Source organism: Panthera pardus, unplaced genomic scaffold (genome assembly GCF_024362965.1).
Source record: "Panthera pardus isolate Hobbes unplaced genomic scaffold, ASM2436296v1 HiC_scaffold_7, whole genome shotgun sequence".
Lineage (NCBI taxonomy): Eukaryota > Metazoa > Chordata > Mammalia > Carnivora > Felidae > Panthera > Panthera pardus.
Window position 1 is genome coordinate 41524169 of NW_026527002.1, and position 21369 is coordinate 41545537.

Genomic DNA, 21369 nt, shown 5'->3' on the forward strand with positions numbered 1-21369 from the left:
GCCAACAGTCACACTGAGTTAGAATCCTAATTCATTGTATACAGTATTTCTTTGCAAATAGATGATCCCAAGTAATACACTTAGGAGCAGTTGTGTTTCCTCGTAGTGTCTGTTTCCTCTTTTTCTGCAACCCTCAGTTTGTCATTTATCTTCTGACTTTGCTTTTGATTTTTTTAAAAAAAACCTGTAGATATTTAAAAATTAAGCCTTTTAATAACACTTTTTTAAATCTTGAGACTATTTGAGAAAAATTTAAAAACTGTACAGAGAATTCCCATATATCCTTCACCTAGAGACCCTACTCAAGGTTTGCCAGTTATCTCCGTGATCTCTGTAGCAAGAGGACTGAGGTCTGAATCATGTGTGCTTTTTAATTTTTAAATTTTAAAGCAAGAGAGAGGGGAGAGGGGCAAAGAGAGATAATTTAAAGCAGGCTCCACACTCAGCGTAGAGCCAGATGTGGGGCAAAATTCAAAGACCCTGGGATCATGACCTGAGCCATTAAGAGTTGGATACTCACCTGATTGAGGCACCCAGGTGCCCCAGAATCATGTATACTTTTAGTGATCATGTCTCTCTAGAGTGCTTGAATCTGAATAGTACCTCAGTCTTGTAATGACTTTCATGATATATTTTTAAAGATTATAAGCCAGCCATTTGGTAAAACACTGCTCGATCTGGGTTTTTCTAATGTTTCCTTATGACTAGACCCAGTGCGTCTGTGTTATTATTATTATTTTTTTTTAAGTTTATTTTTTGAGAGAGTGAGCGAGCGTACAAGTGGGAAAGGGGCAGAGAGAGAGGGAGACACAGAATTGGAAGCAGGCTCCAGGCTCTGCACTGTCAACACAGAGCCCGACTCGGAGCTCAAACTCACGAACTGAGAGGTCGTGACCTGAACCAAAGTTGGCACTTAACCAACAGAGCCACCCAGGCACCCCATTTTTTTTTTAAAGTTGATTTATTTTGAGAGCAAGCACGAGCAGGACAGGGGCAGAGAGAGAATCCCAAGCAGGCCCTGTGCTGTCGGAGCAGAGTCTTATGCGAGGCTTGAACTCACAAACTGTGAGATTATGACCTGAGCCAAAATCGAGAGTCAGACACTTAACTGACTGAGCCACCCAGGCACCCCGAGTCTGTGTTCTTCATAAAACATAATGTGGCATATGTTATTGACTAATTACTGGTGGTTATTAATTTTATCAGTTGGCGAAGATGGTGTCTGCCAGGTTTCTCCACTGTAAATTTCCTTCCCCGCCCCTTATTGATGTAATTCATGAGTATTTTGTGGACGTATAGTTTGAGACTGTAAAACCCATTCCTCATTCCACTTTGACCCACTAGTTTGAGAATGCATTGGTTTCTTGCCTCCGTTATTATAGTTCTAGTTGAAAAACATGATTTCATGGTGCCACAATTTTGTATTTGTTGACATTCTGCTATAAGGAAGACCTTTCTTTTCTTTCCACTTATTTTTTCACCTATATATAGGAGTATGAACTACTGGATTCCAATTTGTTTAGTGGGTCTTAATCCATTACTATCCTTATTTATTTTGGTGCTCAAACTGTCCCAGACTTGACCATTAAGAGACCTTTCAAATTGGTTTCTGTGTTCTTTTGATACCTCTCCTTCATGTTAGGAGTACTTCCTTACTCGCCCATTAGACTGGTGTTCCAGGTTCATCTTGGTCTTTCTCTGCCCTAGTCTGAGAATCAGCCATTCCTCCAAGGAGCCTTTGTTTCTTTTAGTGGAGGGTGATACATTTTTTGTGTGTGTGTGTAGTTTTATGGTTTTTTTTTTTTAATTTTTTTTAACATTTGTTTATTTTTGAGACAGAGAGAGACAGAGCATGAATGGGGGAGGGGCAGAGAGAGAGGGAGACACAGAATCGGAAGCAGGCTCCAGGCTCTGAGCCATCAGCCCAGAGCCTGACGCGGGGCTCGAACTCACGGACCGCGAGATCGTGACCTGAGCTGAAGTCGGACGCTCAACCGACTGAGCCACCCAGGCGCCCCTGTAGTTTTATGGTTTTATTAACACAAATACTATGTGTGTATAAGCTTGTCTATCCAATTTCTTTGCTGTGCAGCTTGGTGTTGGGATTGGTGACTCTGGCCAGCTGGGCTGCTCTTTCTAAAATGGATTTGGCATTCTTGTAAGAGACCTTACGAATAATCTCTGCACAGTAAGATTTGTTGCACATCAGCAGTATGTCAAGCTCCTTGACGTTGTGGACTTGGAATTTCCAGAAACAATTAGGCAGCATGTGCTTTGTTTTCTTGTTGCTCCTGGAACCAATGCTGGGCATCAAGATGTAGCCCTTGAGTCTTCTGTGTACCCTATTGTCAATGTCTCTGGATTTGTGCCAGTTGCACTTAATTTCGACCTATTAGTCTGGTGCTGGATGAACTTCTTGGTCCTCTTTTTAACCATGTTGGGCTTTACCAGAGGTCTGAGGGTGGCAGTGGTGATGAGTAGGAGGTGGCTGCCACCTCTGCAGGCATCACTGAAGAGTGTGGAGAGTGATACTTAGAAATCTGTATCTGAACAGTAGCTGTGCTCATTGTTTTTTTTTTTAATTTAAATTCAGGTTAGTTAACATATAGTGTAGTACTGATTCAGGAGTAGAACCCAGTGATTCATCACTTCCATATAACACCCAATGTTCCCAACAAGTGCCCTCCTTTTTTTTTTTTTTTTTTTTTTTTTTTTGGTGCAAAAAAGGTGATTTTATTAAAGCACGGGGACAGGACACAGGTGCAGGAAGAACTGCACTGGGGTCCTGACGTGTAACTCATTATATACCCTTAGGTTGCCAGGGGGTCAGGGATAGAGTAAGTCTCTAAGGAATTTTGGAAGCAAGGTTTCCAAGACTTTGAGGGGCTAGCTGTTGCTAGGGAAATGCCATTTATTACCATTTAATAAAACTTCAGTCATGAGACCCTTCAGATGTATAGTGGGGGGCCATAAGTTTGGAGTGTGATTGCCTGCATATATTTTGGGGCAGTTGAAATAAAACAAGTTGACTTACAGGGTCCTCGAGGTTGGGATAATGTTAAGCTAAGGTTCTCTTTTGCCCCCTAGCAAAGTGTCATTATTGAGGCAGTTGAGCTGAGTTGAGCTCTTTGGACCAACTGTTACTAGTTGAGGGGAGCCTAGAATGCAGGGACCTGAACCCAATTAGAAGGGATAATTGTCCCAAGTGACTGGTAAGAGGTAAGCCAGAGGATAAATGGCATTGTTGTCTTAGGAACAAGGGAGGCCAAATAGGGTACACAGAGAGCAAAAGAGGCCGCTGAGCAATTGCCATAAATGGAGCTATGGGACCTGATATAGTATTGAGGGGCTCTGGCTTCTTGTTTTATTTCTATTTTTTATTAAAATTTTTTTTTTAAGTTTATTCTGAGAGAGTAAGAGGGTGAGCAGGGGAAGGACAGAGAAGGAGAGAGAATCTCAAGCAGGCTCCACACTGACAGTGCGTGGCCCAGCGAGGGGCTCAAACTCACAAACCGCACCATCATGATCTGAGCCAAGATCAAGAGTCAGATGCTTAAGTGACTGAGCCATGCAGACACTGCTCTGGCTCCTTGTTTTAAAGACTAGAGTTAAGGCAGACAATAGCAGAACATGGAACTAATGTTTTGTGGGAATAAACTACAGTAAATGTGAGCTCCTTTTCCTAGATCACAGTCCATTTGATCCCTTCATTTTATATGCATGTTTTAAATAATTTTAAATAACACATTTGAAACATATAAGCCATTCTTTTGGTCAGTCACAGAAACCAACTTTGTATAAACCCAGATTTTGACTTATTTTTCCTGTCTCAGTGGGCTCTTTACCTGAAGGCTGTGGCAATTCCAGTTCTAGACACAGGTCCTGATCCAGGACAGGCCTTATCAACAGCTGTGATGCCAACGCTTGGCAGGACTTAGAATTAAATTTTCCTTTAAGACTTGGGAACTGGTGGCTCAGTTAACACTGGGAAACAGTGTGGTACAGTAGAAGGGTTCTGAGCTTTGTGTTCAGAGTCCAGCCTCAAGTTTCTACTCTGTCATTTACTAGTTGTAGGTATAGTTGTAGTTGTACTATAGTTGTAGGTAGGTAGGTTGCTTAAATTAAAACTCCTTTCCTTATCTGTGAAATGGAGATTAATCTATACCTTACATGACTTATTTGCAGAACCTGTTTATGAAGTGTACCTAAAGTACAATTTGGGTTTACTGCTCAGAAAATGGTAGCTTCTTTGTAATTAGGACTACTACGGTGTTCCATGTTGCTTCTTGAGTTGCCCTATTGTGAAACACTCCTGGGATTCTCTAGGAATGACCACCAGATACTTGCAACTCAGAGGAATAGCAATTTCTTTCTCCATTCCAATGGGACTGGAGGTTTTGCACTCAGCATTTACTTACTCACTTATTCCACTATGTCTTTCTGTATGGTGGAAGCTGGGAAACCTGGGGTTCTGGATGAGAATCCATTTCCACCAGTTAGACACACTTGTGTGGTATTTGGAGCACTGCTTAACTATCTGTTAGTGAAAAGCAAGGTAGAGTAGATGCTGGCTTTTTTTGTGGCAATGATTCTACCACTTGACCCCTTGGTGAGGGTCGAGGGGTGACTGTAGTGATGATGGCAGTCGGTTTGTACTGATTTCATTGATTGCAGAAGCATTCCAGGGTTTACTCCCTAGTGTCATGGGGGCAAGAGGCTGTTGTGGAGATGGTAGAAGCTTCTTGATTCTACACCTTCTTCGTGAAGGCAGAGGAAGCGACTCCCTTGGCAGGCAAATTTGGCATTGTTGTTTCACAAGTCCTTCTTGGAGTCAGCCTTGAGCCCATTTATCCAGCATTCTAATGATATTCCAATGAGGACTTGATTGTATTGAATCCCTTTTTCCTGAAGATAGCTAGAATGACTTTGGTTTTTTTTCAGTTGAATGCTGTCAGATATAATTTCCACTGTCTAATTTTGTTCACGTTCTATTGGTCATATGCTCAGGCTTGTGACTACAGATCCTGGTCTTGTACCTTGCCTTCCACTTTTGAGACTTGTTCTGGGACTAGAGCCTTGACTCAAACCTGTCCTGTAGCCGTGCACAGATATTCTGATTGGTACCTGCTGGCCTGAGGGAGCTCTAGCTTTTATTGCTGCTTAAGTTCCCCCACTGGGCTCCACTTGTCTGACTGGACTGCCTAGAACATACTGTTGCTTGGGGTATCTTGAACTTGATACAGCTTTTGAACTCCATGAGTGGACTTCCCAACTGCCTCCCTTAATAGCCATTCATTCTCCCAGCCTGACTCTGGTCTTAAGCTGAGATGATTCTTGTGGTCTGTTCTCTATGGCCATGAATGATCCATGGCACCATGTACCGTTGGCTTGATCACAGATCTCCATTGGGTTAGTTCCATGGCACTCGCCCTTTACCCAGAAGAGTTTAGGGTGAGCCACCAGTATATATTACTAGGTACTCATTTTAGATCACATGCAGAAATAGTAAATCTTATAAACCAAATTGTGCAAAAATATCAAAAAGTCTACTTTTCATATGTTTCCAGTTAGAGAAGATTTAAACTGCCCCTGAAGTAGTTCTCTATTGTGAAGAAATTGAAGGATGCCATTGTTTTTAAAATGTTTCTACTGAAGTCACCATATGTTTCTACCTATGCCATGATTGATAAAAAAGATGATTTTTCCCCCATCTTTAAGAGGATAGGAATAGTTTTTATTTTGGTTGAATTATAAAATTTGTCAGAGTAGTAAGTAGGTTAAACAGTGCTACACAAATTTTCTTATAACCAATGAGAAAATAGATAAGTGAAAAGTTTCAGTTTGGGGGTGCCTGGGTGGCTCAGTCAGTTGAGCTTCTGACTTCAGCTTAGGTCATGATCTCACTGTCCATGAGTTCGAGCCCCACATCGGGCTCTGTGCTGACAGCCTGGAGCCCATTTTGGATTCTGTGTCTCCATCTCTCTTCTAATAAGTACTCCATAGTACAGTAAGATATAAAACAAATTCTTATTTTATTTTTTATTTATTTTATTTTTTTTTAATGTTTATTTACTTTTGAGAGAGAGAGAGGGAGAGAGACAGAGCGTGAGCGGGGAAGGGTCAGAGAGAGAGAGAGGGAGATGCAGAATCCGAAGCAGGCTCCGGGGCTCCGAGCTGTCAGCCCAGAGCCCGACGCGGGGCTTGAACTCACAAGCTGTGAGATCATGACCCGAGCTGAAGTTGGACGCTCAACCAACTGAGCCACCCAGGCGCCCCAACAAATTCTTATTTTAAATAAGAGCTTTATCCCCTAGCTAAAATTTGTATTTGAGAGACTGAATGTACACACGGACAATGGTCAGACTATATATACAAATAGAACTTTGACCCACAACCTGCAGCAACCTGCCTAGGAAACTCATTTCTTTCTTTCTTTCTTTTCCTCCTTTTTTAAATTAATAGCCAGCCTAGGAAGCCAGAATGTTATCAAATCAGATTTGGAGGAGGTCAGACAGCTATTTTTAGTAATAATCCAGGCAGCCAAACAATAACCTCTGTAACACTTGGCCCCAAAGTAATCAGGACTTGATTAATAACTGACAGCTTCCCTAATCTTTGCCCCTGCTTCCAACTTAGGAGCAATTGGAGAAAGCCAAATGTGCCCCCTAATCAGTCACATATCATGCCCCCCTTCTAGTTACCCCACCACCTCCGATCAGGGCATACCTAAATCATTCCCTTTGCTCCATTATGAAATACCCCATTCCTCTGCTTGCCTTGAGTCTTTGACAAAACTGTAGTATGGTGACTGACTCTCTTGCTATAGCAAGCTCTGAATAAATAGCCTGCACCTGTTCTCATTTGGTTGGTCTTGCTTTATTTCCACATATCAATAGTGTCTAGGGAATCTTATAAAGTTGTTTCTTTTTTCCCTCTTGCCTTGAGTATGCTGATATTCTCAAAGTCCTAAGTCATTAATTTAAGGTTTCTTGATCTCTCAACTTTCCTGTTAGTAGAAATCTGTGTCTTCTGATTTGAACTTTAATTAAGGCTGAATTTGAAAATTTGGCTTATAATTTAAAATTCAACATTCTCTATCCATAATGAAATAGTTTGTCTATGGTTCTAGATTGCATTATAACTAATATTTTTTTTTTACCAAAGATTGTTAAATTTGGAACCCATTCTGAATGTTAACTAGAATACACCCATTAATTTAGTTTTATGTGTATGCTTATGTTTCTCCTCTGAGAAATGCAAATAATTAAGCAGGTGTCGACAAACTACAGTGCCTCATTTTTCCTTAAGTGTTTCCTGGCCTTCTAACATCTTCTCCTTATTAGTATTCTCATCTTATTACAATCTTTATTTCTTTTTATTCTCTCTTCTTCCCTCGCATTATAGTAAGTCATTGTTTTTCAAAGTGTGGTCCTCAAGCCACCTATATTACCCAAGAATCATGTCAAAATGCAGATTCTTGGGCCTCAGTTAATATCTACTGAAGCAGACTCTAGAGTGGGTTTCAGGAATTTGCATCTCAAACATGTCCCTCAGATGATTTCTGTATACATCACATTCATTTTAATCTTTGCATCTGTCTATATATGTTTACCTATGTATCTGTATACAGACTCCAATTTAGGAATCACTGGTCTATGTGACAGGCACTTGACAGGCATTATAATTTATCGCCATTTTCAAGATTAAAGAGATAATTTCTACTTTATTATTAAGGGGGACTGTGGCTCAAGATAGTGACTTGTCCATGCTCACAGCTAGGAAATTATAGAACTGGGAGTACAAGCCAGATTTCCAACCCAGAAATAATCCTTTATGTCAAAGAAAAAATCTTTACCTTTTCTATGGGGACTAACCTTAATGCCTTACTGAGTCACTCATCCAATTCAGCTGCCAGAGTCTCTTTGGTAGCTGGATATAGACCTAGGCTAAGTTGTGAGATATGTTTTTGTCAGTGAAACTTAATCATCATCCCATTTATAAGATACAGCAACATCTCAGTGGGGAACCTTGAGCAAAGGTGTAAATGATGAATTGCACCCAGGGCAGTTGTGGACGATTGGCTTAGAGCAGCAAGCAATATAGTTTCAGCAACGAATCCTGTGATTGTTGAGATTGGGACTAAACTTGAACTACGGGGATCTAAGTTCATTTTCTTTTGGCAAAACATCTTTAAGGGAAAGTCTTAAAAAGGCTTATAAAAACTTAAAAGGCCCTTGGACATCAAATGGCTCTTACAAATTAATCAGAAACATACGGATTAGATTTCTCATAAAATACATTTAAGTTTAAAATTATGGGAAAAAGCATCAGGCAAAATGTCTTTTAGGTTTGTCCAAACCAAACCCTAAATGCTTGGGAAAAGTTGGAAATACTTTAACAAAAGCAGGATGACACTGAGTACATATGTGGCATCTTTAGGTGACACAGGAAAACAGAATCCCTTTCTATAGTGGGGTGGGGCCTGAACTCACATGGAAATGTAGATAGCAGCTCTAGCAGGTTTTGGTGATGCTAGGTAGTGGGATAAAGGTTTCAAGAGGAGACAGGAAGGGAGGAGGAGAGTTTGGAGTATGAGGAGATGGGCTTTCACTCTTTCTAGGGAGGCTGGCATTCTTTTTCTCCCTCAGTGCTGGCTCATTCCCACCCTTTGCGAGTCTTCTAGGAGCAACCTGGGTGTAAAGGAGTGGTATATGGCCAGGTGGCAGAAAAATCTACATTTAATCCTAGCTCTGTCTTTTCCTAGCTGGCTGATGATCTAAGGCACTACCATCTAAGACAGAGGGATGACTACTGTAATCCATGAGGCTCACTAAGCCTCCATTTCCCATCCATTAAATAGGAGGTAGTACAGTCTTTGGCTGTAGTGTTGTAAAGGTTTGGGTGAGATGATTGTTTAATTCATTGAAGCACTAATTCGTGGCACCTTCTAAGGTTATTCTTCGACATAATCTTAATGTACTTGTTCTGAGATTTCTAAGGAAAATGGAGACTTGCTACACAGAATGCATCAAGATTGAGGAATGGAGAAGGGTCTGGGGGAAAGAAGGGTTTTCCTTGCGTCCAGGTGGAAGAGAAATTTTAGCACTGAATTTATTATTTTTTAATGTTTATTTATTTTTGAGAGAGAGAGACAGAGAGGGAGAGAGACAGTGTGAGTGAGGGAGGGGAAGATAGAGAGAGGGAGACACAGAATCCAAAACAGGCTTCAGGCTCTGAGCTGTCAGCACAGAGACTGATGTGGGGCTTGAACGCAGGGACTGTGAGATAGTGTCCTGAGCCAAAGTTGGACGCTTAATGGACTGAGCCACCCAGGTGCCCCAGCACTGAATTCAGAACTAAATGTGGAAATGAGTGTTCCCTTGTATGGAGGGGTGAATGTGATCTATTAGTTCTTCCTTTGGATGCAGACAGCTTTTGAGTCTTAAAAAAAATAAGTATCAGTATGGATGCACAAGTGGTTAGTCTTCTAAATTTGTATTCTGTTTTGGAAATGATCTAGTTTTTTAATAATATATATTTTTGTATGAACTATTGTTCCAAAGAATTTTGAGGCTGCAAAAATCTTTCCATGGACATGGTACCTTTCCAAAACCAAAAGGAAAGGTTATTGTAAATGAATAATTTGAGTGTTATGAAAATCCTCAATCCAGTTTGATCAGTTTCTTCCCTCCTCTCTGATCTAGGCTTCTGTGTAGAGAGCATGGCTTCCATAAGGGTAACTCAACTTTTTGTAAAGCTGGCTAGGTCTTTGGAAGTGACCCAACTTTTCTCCCTCCTCCAACCCAAACTCACAGCTTACTCAAAGCTCGGGGAGAGGGAGTACCTGACTAAATTTGTCTATTTTTGGAATCCACCCACAAAAATGATTTCTTTTAAAATGTTTTGGTTACTGTCTTCCAGTTTAAAAAATAGCTTGAATTAAAATGCATAGACACAGCCATCATATAGTTGAATATAAACTCTGGACGTTTTATAAAATGTTAGATACTTTTAGAAATATGTAAGCATCTAGGTATGTTAATAACTTGTTCTTAGATCCTTTACATTTATTTTTGTGTTTGTATTTGTCACCTTGTAGACCATGGATCAAACAAAACACACCTGTCAAGTTGGAAAATGAATGTGAATCTCCTAATTGATTGCATAATCATTTTTTCATCTGCGTGACTACATACATATTTAATTATAGATTTTTGAATGGGAGCTCAAATACAACAATTTAACATTACCATGAGAATTCAATTTATTTTCTTAAATTTATGTTTATGTTTTTGCTTATGCATTATGGTTGTTACACATTTTAGGGGTATGTGTACAATGGAAAACACCCATTTACTGCTGAGAACCTCTTGTTAAAACTGGGTTGTGTAAACTCAGACCAGTGTGTTACATAATAAGACAATTTACAATCATCATGATAACAGAGGCTGTTTTCTGGAAAGAAAAGATAACAATATCTGTAAAACTGCACCTGCAAGGAGGCTATAATTTCTGTGTGGCTGTGACAGACAATGTGAATCATGGATTATTACCATTTTTTTTAAGGGCTCCATGCATTTCCCATTATTTATTATAGCTCCTATAGGACCTGCTCCAGTATACTCCCATGGATTGAGATATATATTCAGACACACAGATGTATATATAGTTATATACTTCTATACATATATTACATGCACACATTACACTTGTAATTTATAGCAAAGAAAATAAATAAGCTCAGTGGTTAAAATCTTGCAAAACACCCAAACTCAGACAAAAGGAACCTTTACATCTGCCTGTTAGGCTTAACTCGAAGGATTCTCAAAGCTGCTGACCAGATTTTCAAGGAGAAAGCTCAATCTCGTTAATGAACCATAGCCAAAGGCCAGGGTTCCCTCTGGTGTACATGTAGCCAGTGGCTTCATTTGTCACTTGGCTTTGGGCTCTGCTGAGCTGCATCCAACCCCAAGTGCCCATGGATATGACTGATTCCAGCAAAACCCAATGGAGTTCTTTTTTTTTTCCCCCCTCCACTTTTCCTGTTGTCATCACGCTGTTTAGAAGCCCCATTGTCTTGGTGCCAAATGATTCCCTGCTGCAAATGAATCACTTCTGTGAAATACTTATAGGATAATCAATTAGATATTTAATAATTCTACATGGCAACAGGGAAAAACAAAGTGTCAAGTTTGATAGGTTTACTTTTTCTTTCTTGATTACCTTGACCATTCTCAAACATTTCTAGTCCTACACTTTCTGTATTGATTACTTACTGCCACAGTAATGCTGAGTAACAACTATGCAACCTCAGCAACACAACTAGCATTTATTCCTCATTCTGGAGTCAGCTGGGGATTAGCTAGAGGGTCTTGCTGATCTTGGCAGGGCTTGCTTACTCATCTGGGGGGTATTGGGCTGTTGAATGGTCTAAGATGGCCTCAGCTGGGGCAACTGACCTTTTGCTAGGTGTCTTCATCTTCTGGCAGTTGAGTCCAATCATGTTCTTATGGTGTTGGCAAGGTGTGAGAAAGAGGTTAAGCTCAACTGTGAAGCACTTTTCAAATCTTCTTGTGTCAGAATTGCTAACATCTCATTGGCCAAAGCAAACCATGTGGATGAGCCTAGGGTCAGACTGGTGGACATTGCCAAATTACATGGCAAAGAGCACAGATCTAGAAAAAGGTGAAGAGTTAGGACCATGCTTTTGATGTATTATACCCTTCCTCCCATAGAACTACTTCTCAGGAAAGGATTCAAGTAATATTTCTAGTGAGCTGCAGTGACTGTTTTGTGCAAAGATAATGCATTGCCAACACCATGGCTGCTTTTATAACATAAAAATATAGAAGAAAAGGAATGAGGCTCTGTGGTGGGTTAAAGATGTCCACTAATTCTTAGACTCTTCCTCTCAGGGAGTGACAATTTCTCTATCCCTTTCAACTTGGGCTGGACCGGTGGCTATTTAATAGAACACAGTGGAAGTGGCCCATTGTCTTCTTCTGGGCCCAGCCCTAGAGGAGATGGGCAGCTTCCATATCCCCCCTGTTGGAATATTCATTCTTGTCATATCCTCATTCAGAACACAGTTGTGGTGAGATAAAAACCCAAGCCACATGGAGAGGCTATATGTGGGCTCTCTGGTCAAAAGTTAGCCTCAGCTGCCAGCCTTGTGATGTCAATGGTTCAGCCTAGTTTGGCTCCAGATGACTATAGTCCCAGCCAATGTGAAGAACATGCCTGCTTTGGCTAGCTTGGCCAAGAATGTGACAGATAATAAAACAATTATTGTTTATTTAAGTTGCTAATATTTGGGCTGGTTTGTTATACAGCTATAGATAACTCAAACAAGTTTATGAGCCAGTTTCCAGGCATTAGATCAGGGTGAAAGAGGTATTTTTGATGTAGGAGTTTTTCTAGGGACTTTAAAAAGGCAGGGACCTATTTTTACTTAAACTTAGAGCCAACTTCATAAATAGTTCTCTGGAAAAGTAAATGCAGTTTATCAAGGGTGCTGACTTGTAAGTAGAAAAGCATAAATCTTAGACCTTGGCCATTGTAGGTTTTGCCATATCATCACCTTGGACTCCGTTGTTGGCTGTAGAGAGTTCAACAGAGAGCTCTTTGAGCAAGAGGAGCTACCTTGTCTCTTATCACTTCCTAATGCATGCATGTGCTTACGTGTGTGTTTGTGTGTGTGTACTCCCAATTTCATTCTTCAGTGCCACCCAGCATGATTCAGGGCTTGTGTTTCACCCATTCATTGATAAATACCTATCTCTGCCTTGACATTGTATTTAATTTTGAAAGAGATTTGCTCTTGTGGCTGGCAAATCCCATCGTGTCTTCTCAGGACAAATAGCATCTCTATTTGAATTGCCACCTGCTATGAGCCCTCCAGACTTTTGCTTCTTCCTTATTGCAGGTGGTCTGAAGCTGCCTGTACCATCATTTAACTCAGATGATTCTCCATTTAGCTGCAAATTCCTATCTGGTCACTTTTTTCTTTTAGTACCTCCGACCTTGATTGAGGTATAATTGACAAAACTGTATATAAAGTATACAGTGTAATGATTTGATGTGTACATTGTGAAATATTTTTCATAATCAAGTTAATGAACACATCTACCTCCTCACATAACCACCCCTTTGTGTGTGTGTGTGTTGAAAACATTTAAGATCTATACTCTCAGCAAATTTTAAGTATACAATACAGTATTAAGTATAATCACATGCTGTGTATTAGATCCTTGGAACCTGCTCATTTTAAGTGAAAGTTTGTATCTTTTGACCTACTTCTCCCCATTTCTTCCACCTCTCAGCTCCTGGCAACCATCATTCTATTCTGCTTCTAGGAGTTAAACTTTTTTTTTTTTTTTTTTTTTTAAGGTTCCACAAATAGATGATACCATACAGTATTTTTCTTTCTCTTTCTGGCTTATTACACTTAACAGAATGCCCTTCAGATTCATCTACATTGTTGCAAATGGCAGGATTTTCTTTTATTTTTATGGCCGAATAATATTCCATTGTGTGTATTTGTATGTGTACATATATATACATACCACATCTTCTTTATCCATTCATCTGTTGATGGATACTTGAACTGCTTCCATAGTTTGGCTTTGTAAATAAATAATGCTGCAGTAAACATAGGGGTGCATATGTCCCTTCAAATTAGTGTTTTTGTATTCTTTGGGTAAATATCCAGTATTGCAATTATTGGATCATATGGTAGTTCTATTTTTAATTTTTCTTTTCTTTTTCTTTCTTTTTTTTTGAGAGAGACTGCATGTGTGCACAATCAGGGGAGTGGCAGAGAGGGGAGTGAGAGAGAGAATCTTAAGCAGGCTCCACATGCAGTCATTTAACTGACTGAGCCACCTGGGTGCCCCCGATTTTTTTATTAAGAAACCTCTATTCTGTCTTCCACAGTGACTATTCACTTTACATTCTCACTAACAATATACAAAGGTTCCTTTTTCTGTCATTGCCAACACCTGTTAGCTCTTCTTGATAATAGCCATGCTAACAAGTATGAGGTGATATCTGTGACTCTTAAACAGATAAGCCACCAAAGAACCAGGGGCAAACTGCAAGCCTGGTACAGTGAAGATAGCTCTGGACTCAGGCTTAAAAGATTTATTACCACCTAACTGTGTGATGTCTGTGAGTCTCTTAAGCTTCCCTGGGTCTCCAGTTCCTTATTGTAAAGTGGGGGCTCATTAGAGACGACAGTCCTGTAAAGCCCCTCATAGCCCTATAATTCTTATATTTTATGGAGCACCTGGACACACTAACATTGACTTTTGGAAACTCCTGAGGGTTCTTTCCATAATGTAGGCAGTGTGGGTTGTCCTAAGGAACATGTCCCTTAGGAAAGAGGATGACTATCATGCTTCAGATCCTTATGTCCTGGCTCTCCTTGTTTACCTGCATGTTGAAAATGGGATCCATGGTCTTAACAGTTCTTTGATGTACTGCCAGTATTTGCTGGAGCAAACCAAAGGGAGGATTCAGGCTAGAGTAAAGAGGAACAGCTGACAAAAAAATAAGTCCTTTCACTTCCATGCTTTGAAAACCTAGTTCTTTTCTTCATGGTGGAGAGGAGGTCTTAAGATCTCTCCTGGGTATGGAGGGCTGAGTCCCCATCCCACCCACTCTCTCACCACATATACTTCAGCATTTTATGAGCTGTTGGGAATAGCTCCTAACTCCTAGGGTAGCTCTGGGATTAGCACATCCTGGCCTGGATTCATTCCCTCAGGAGATAGGGGGCTAGACTTTGGGGTACATGCTAAGGGAAGCATACCATATGGTCAGATGAAGACCATATTGGCACCTGTTTCTGTGACAAAGCTCTGGGGTGATTAATGGTGCACTAAAATGATGAGCACTACATTAGAAACTTGGAAAGGTATATTCACACACTCATGGCAAACACGGCAGTGATTTGGATGTATCCAACCACTTTTCAAGTGCTAGGAGGTCAGCAAAAACATAAAGCTTGTCTTGGTCAGAATTTTTTTCCTCATAATTTTTAAACTCATGTACATTTTAATGGACATTTAATCATATGTTTCAGATTTATTTACACTAAAATCATCAAAATGTTTTGCAAGAGTGATTCAAGGTCCAAGAAGCCTTTTTGAGTTTTTTAAAGGTTTTTTAAAGACTTTTTTTTCTTTAAATTTTTTTTTATGTTTATTCATTTTTGAAAGAGAGAGACATAGCACAAGCAGGGGTGGGGCGGAGAGAGAGCGGAGGACACAGAATCTGAAGTAGGCTCCAGTCTCTGAGCTGTCAGCACAGAACCCGACCCGGGGCTCGACCTCACAAACCGCGAGATCATGACCTGAGCCGAAGTTGGATGCTCAACCGACTGAGCCCCCTAGGTGACCCTCTTTTTTTCTTATAAATAGGAAGCCATGTATCACTGGGAACAAACACTTGAACCCCAAAAGGTTCAAGTTTGATCTGAAACTTACAAGTCCTGAAGAATATTCTGTTGTGAAATTGATTCCCTCATAGCTATTCCTTAGAAATTTATGGGGAAACAGCTGAGCATTTCAGCAGAATACTATCTTATTTTCTAAAATTAGTGAGTATCCTGAAATGTATCCTACAAATTAGCAATGTTATAGCTAGTTTCCCCCTTTTTATAGCATTACTTGCTTTCGATACATTTTTCAATGCTTATTTTTTCTGCATTGGGTGAAGCATGAAACCAGATCATAAGCAGAGATTTTATGTCAAGGAAGTTTCTCCATGTCCAGTTCTCTGAAATACATGATATAAATTGCTCTTATGTGAGCCTGTCATTTTCTTTCCTGAAGTTTGTGGTGTATGTGTGTGTATTGGTGTTTTGATAGAAGAATAAGCCTTCCTAAGCTTTGCACTGTGAATCTACTATAATTTTAAATATGGCTGTTCAAGGTAAGATTAGTTTTAAAACTAATCTTAATATGAAAGCAATTCATATTAAGTTTACTTAATTCATTTGGTGTTTACTCACTACCCACATGTAATGAATTGGATGGGTCTGAAAACTGTTTTCAACAATCTTAAACGTTAATTCTTGTTTTAGCATTAACATCTTATTATAGATAAAAAAAAGTCTGTAAGTGGCAGAAACACCTTTTGGAGAAATGAATAGGTTAAAAAAAATGAACCACTAAAATTTATCAATTCCATAATCACAGCCAATGAAGTGACTGACTAGAAACTTCCCCAGGTTCACATCCTTTCCAGCTGTTCAGAGGAACTCTATCAGATCTGCCTGGGAGAGCAATAAAGAGACTTGGTGGCAAAACACAACACAAATAATTGCTCATCCTGTGTGAAATGCCTTCCATCCGCTTTGGGGAAAACCTCCTTGCAGCAGGAAGAAGCCAGGTAGCACAGAATAAAAGGATACGTGGTTTCTGCCAAGCAAGTACCCAAGAGCCAGCTGGCTAAGAAGGACTTGTGGGCGGAGACCCAGATTTGAAGAGCAAAAGCCACAGGAAAAACAAGGATTGCACCAGCTTCAGAAACAAGCACTTAATGGCCTCATCGAAGACGTTGGGGAGGGAGGGGGTGGAATTCACATAAACAAAGATAAACAAACTTAAAAACATGCTTTATAGGCCTGGTGTAGTGTGTTAGCTGTTAGGGGCCTCTGCAAGTGCCCAAGGATGTGTCAATGTGGGTGGTTATGGCTCCTGGAAAAATGTAGAACTGTGCTGGTCTTCGCTGGGGTGGTGCAGGTAAATTGCTGCACTTTTATGTGGAGGTTGAAATCTTTTTATGATTCACTTGCAAACTGGGTCACGCCCTGCCGTCCAAATGCTGGTCACATTCATCTTCATTCTGAATTTGAATACATCTACATTATCGGTGTTGCAGTTTAATAATTCTGTAACACCTCTTTTGTGAAGAATTCAGAGAACACATTGCATGTAGTTACAAATGATGTCAAAGCAGAAACCCTCAAAAAGTACGACCCACTTGTCCGTGCATATATATGTGAAACTCCCCTTTAAATGTTCATGTTACTTTTTTTTAATTTAAAGTGAAAATATTTTGATAAATGACATGGATTCCATGTGAGAAGAGGGCTTATAGACAGGTTTGTAGGTAAGTGAGAGTCTTCTTGGCAAAATTTCCAGTTTAGAGTTTTTGATGTACAAGTTCTTATTTAGATTTAGTTTAGGCTTATTATAGTAAAGCAAAAAAATCAAAATTCTTTCTTTTTTTTTATTTGACAAACAAATATCTCCAAGTTTCTTCCCTTCTCCTCACAATCTAAACAAAATTCAAATACCCATTACAACTTTGTTTCATCTTTAGAGGCCTTTACTCAAAGAAGCCAAAGAATTTAGACTTCTCTGCTCCATCCCCTGGAATACATTTGGCTTTGTTCTTTGCAGTATAGGCAATTGCTGTTAAATAGACTTTAGGTTTAACATGTAATTAATAGTTTGGCATTTCCCAAGGGCTTTCCTTGGGACCCTTTCTGTATCTGTTTTGTATTACAGGGCTCCTTTGCTAAATATTTCCAGATCATATAGATTTAGATAAGACAAGTTCCAGAACTTAAAGTATTTTTTATTTTGACATTTACAGTATTTATTAGTGTAATGAAAATAATACTTTGACAAGTCCCCAAGTAATAAATGGCAATATTCTCAACCTCTGAGAAGTTTAGAGTAACTTTCAGTGGCTAGTGACCACCTGATATCCAACTGTTCTCTTTTCAGAGGTGTTAGCAAATTTAATGTTCCTTGGGATTGGTCCTTTTAGCATGCTTTCTGATGCTGGTAATTGTGTTTCTTCCCAGTCCCTCTGGGTGGTCAGTGGGGCTGACATACCTTGTTCCTTCATCTAGGAGAATTAGAGTTAAGAAAGGATGAACTACAGCTTTGGGCAAATCACATCCTTGTGCCTGGGCTGAGTCTGGGGAATGCTGGGAGTCTTGATGTATTGGGGAAGCAGCCATTACCCCCAAACCAGAGTGTGTTAATCAGAGGGCAGTGTGGGTCATCCTGAGTATCAGGAGGCCTAACTGAACTGGAACATAATTTCAAGTCCATCTGGGAACTAATAATGGTTCCCTTGGATGTTTTCCAGAAGTCTTCAGTGAGGTGAGTTGGGTGGCCTTTATTCATTCTCCCTCCTACAGATTGTTGCTTTCTTATGGAATTCACCTCATTTTGCCTTATAGGAACTTGAATATGTTTATGCTGTACTAGGGAAGGGATATATTTTCTCATTGTTCAATCTCTCCAACTCTTAGCATTCTGCTTTGCATAAAGATTTTTCAAATTGTAATGAAGCTCCAAATCTCTTAGAACTCTGTACTACTTGTAGTTAACATCATGCTAGCTGCTTGTGGCAAATAAACCACCAAATTTCAGTGGCTTCACCTAAAGTTGACTTCTCATTCATGTAATGGTCCATTGTGCATGTTCCTGGTCAGTGGCCACTTCACACAGTGATTCAGGAACCCAGGCTCCTTTTCTCTTGTGGCTCTGCCTCTTCTAGGCCTTATAATCCTCTACATCCAGCCAGAGATAGGGGAAGAGTAAGTGGAAAAGGGACATCAGCATCTTAATCACCTTGCCCGGAAGTGACAGGCATTATTTGCACTCATGTTCTGTTGGGGAGAACAAGTCACATGGCCCCACTAGCTGCAAGTAGTTCCTGGTAGGCTGCTGCTTCTGAGTGGAGAAAGGGAAGCTATAGAAGAAAGAGCACATTTTTGAAGACCAGCTGTCTCCGTCCTCTCTCCCATGAAGTGTACAGCTTGAAGAATGACAGAGTTGTTCAACATAGGATCTGAGAGGACTTTAGAGCCATTATATCCCCTTTCTCCATTTTACAGCTGAGGAGACATGGATGTTAAGTGGTAATGAGAATGTTCCAAGTCCACACAGCTAGTTAATGGCAGAATAGGGGCTAGAAATTGGGTTTTCTGACTGTCAGTTACTTTTGTAGCACTCTGATTGAAGTGCTTATGATTTTTGCACAGCTTAGGTATATATCAGGTGACTGAGAACAGGGGACGGGGAGTCTTTTTTGTGGAAAGTTCAGTTGGAGTTGTGGTGTCAGGTTTCCTTTTGGGGTATTTAACCCCACTTCTACTTTCCCCTTCTAGCCTTTCATCTCTGGCATACACAAGTGAAGTGATTCCCATACTAGAAGGTAAGTCTTGGTATGATTTAAAAGAACCTCTATTCAAAACCTTCTAGTGCTCAACATAAATCTTCTTTTCAGATTTTTTTTAAATGTTTCTAGAAGGTTCTTGTTAAAGTATACTTGTAGACATCACTCAGGTAATATATAAGCATCCAAGAATCTCTCTTTACTGATTGGTTTGTCAGCATGTTGAACAGTGGTGAGCAGGGACTTGAGGGAACAAGAGAGAGCGGGTAAGTTTTGAGAAGGAAGAGGAGACTGAGAAGGTTTGGAGGGTGGGATATTTTGGGCAGGGGAGACAGGAATGATGGGAAAACTTTGGTAAAGGTTTGAATGAATGGCCTGGAAGGTGGAGGAGCACTCAAGACATATTTCTTCTCTCCCCTTGTGGGTGATACCACTGGGGCTGACCATTGTCTTGTGGCAAAGAGTCTAGGGTTCTAGACCTGGTTCTGTACTCGATCCTTGAATACCATTGGGGCAGAGACTTAACCTTTCTGGGCTTCAGTTTCTCTGCTTTTAAAAGAGCAGGGTGTGTTAGACCAGTAGTTTTCTAACTATGTTATCTGGAGACTTGGGGTCTGGTGGATGTGCTTCAAGGGCATCACTGCAGGAGTGGCTGTGAATAGCAAGTGGTTTGTTGTGCCTTGCCACCCCCACTTAAATTAGCTCTGCTCTGCTTTATATTGAATTTCTTTAATTCTTTATTTAAGAGAGCATGTGTGAGCAAGCAGGGGGTGGGAGGAGAGGGAGAGAGCATCTTCAGGCTCCATGGTCAGCATGGAGTCTGATGCGCGGCTCAATACCACAACCCTTGGATAATGACCTGAGCCCAAATCAAGAGTCAGACACTCAACTGACTGAGCCATCCAGGCACCCCTTGTATTGAATTTCTGTAGAAACTTTTTGTTTGAAGAATGGCTTCTGTGTGTAAAAGAGAATTTGGAAAGTATTCAGCCTAGACAGTTCTTTAGTTTTCTTCTAGTTATAACATTTGGGAATCTGATCAGTACCCAATGTCTTCAAATCTTGGAGGCTATATACTGGCCAGATCTTGGGCTTCCATGTTCCCTGTCCTCAGGAGGCTGTAAATAAAACTGACAACTATAGGGATTTGGACAACTATTTAATGGAACACACTGTCAAATGCACAATAAGGAAGACTCCTTTACTAAGTTCTACTAAGTGCCTGGCTCTGTTTTAGGCATTTTATGTAATTGAATATTTAAATCTCAATTCAGTTAGGTAGATACTGTTATTACCATTGTATTAAAAATTTTAAATGTTTCATTTTTGAGTTAGTGCACATGGGAGGGACAGAGAGCGAGGGGGACAGAAGATCTGAAGTGGGCTCTGTGCTGACAGCAGAGAGCCCACCCATGAACCGTGAGATCATGACCTGAGCCAAAGTTGGATGCTCAACCAACTGAGCCACCCAGGCATCTGCTATTACCATATTAAAAATGAGGAAATTAAGGCTCAGAGAAGACAACTCAGCTCTCAAGAAACAGGGTCAGAATCCAAAATTGGCTCTGACTCCAGGGTCCTTGCTCTTGGTTCTCCCTCTGAGTGGCTCTTGGCTCTGTTTGTGGGCTTTCTCACCCCCCATTCATCCCCAGATGGCTCTTCCATAGTGGAGAGACTTTCTGTCACAAGTAGGTTTAGCTATAGTAGCTACAGTCCTGTAGCTGTCAAGGTGACTTAAGTTCTCAACTGGGCTACAAATGCTTCACTAAGTACGGGTGCTTGGCCCAGGACAGTCTGATGCATGGTAAATGACCCATCACTTACAAGCTCCTTCAGGATGCAGACTTCCTGAGGGATTCAGCATAAGACAAGGAGCTAGGCTGCCCTGAGAACCTTATCCTGATTATTTTACAGTAAAGTGTACTAAGATTCTGGTTATAGGGAAGGAGAAACCACTTGACAAAAATGGACCAAAACCTTTAAGTCTAAAAATGGCCATATATTGAGAGGTACTAGATTGTTCTCAGATTTTCAACCTCCCTTGGCTTTTTGCTTCTAACTCAATATATTTTCAATACCTTTGCCAACCTTAGTAAATTACATTTACTAATGTAAATGCCATTCAACCTGTGAACTAATTGTGTAGGAGCAAAATGAAGTTGAAGACGGACTTGTAACCTATGCTTCCTCAGCCCACTTCTGTGTGTGCCTAAGTTGTAGGGT

The 21369-nt window shown here is 40.4% G+C and overlaps 1 protein-coding gene across 1 annotated transcript in view; it reads right to left on the minus strand.

Moving 5' to 3' along the window:
• Positions 1-2068: 2068 nt before the first annotated feature.
• Positions 2069-21369, minus strand: part of LOC109269290 (60S ribosomal protein L32-like) — a 29049-nt gene continuing 9748 nt past the window's right edge. Inside the window, 2 exon segments of the mRNA XM_053896161.1 lie at positions 2069-2388; positions 2391-2509. Of these exon segments, the coding sequence (XP_053752136.1) occupies positions 2069-2388; positions 2391-2509 (439 nt within the window).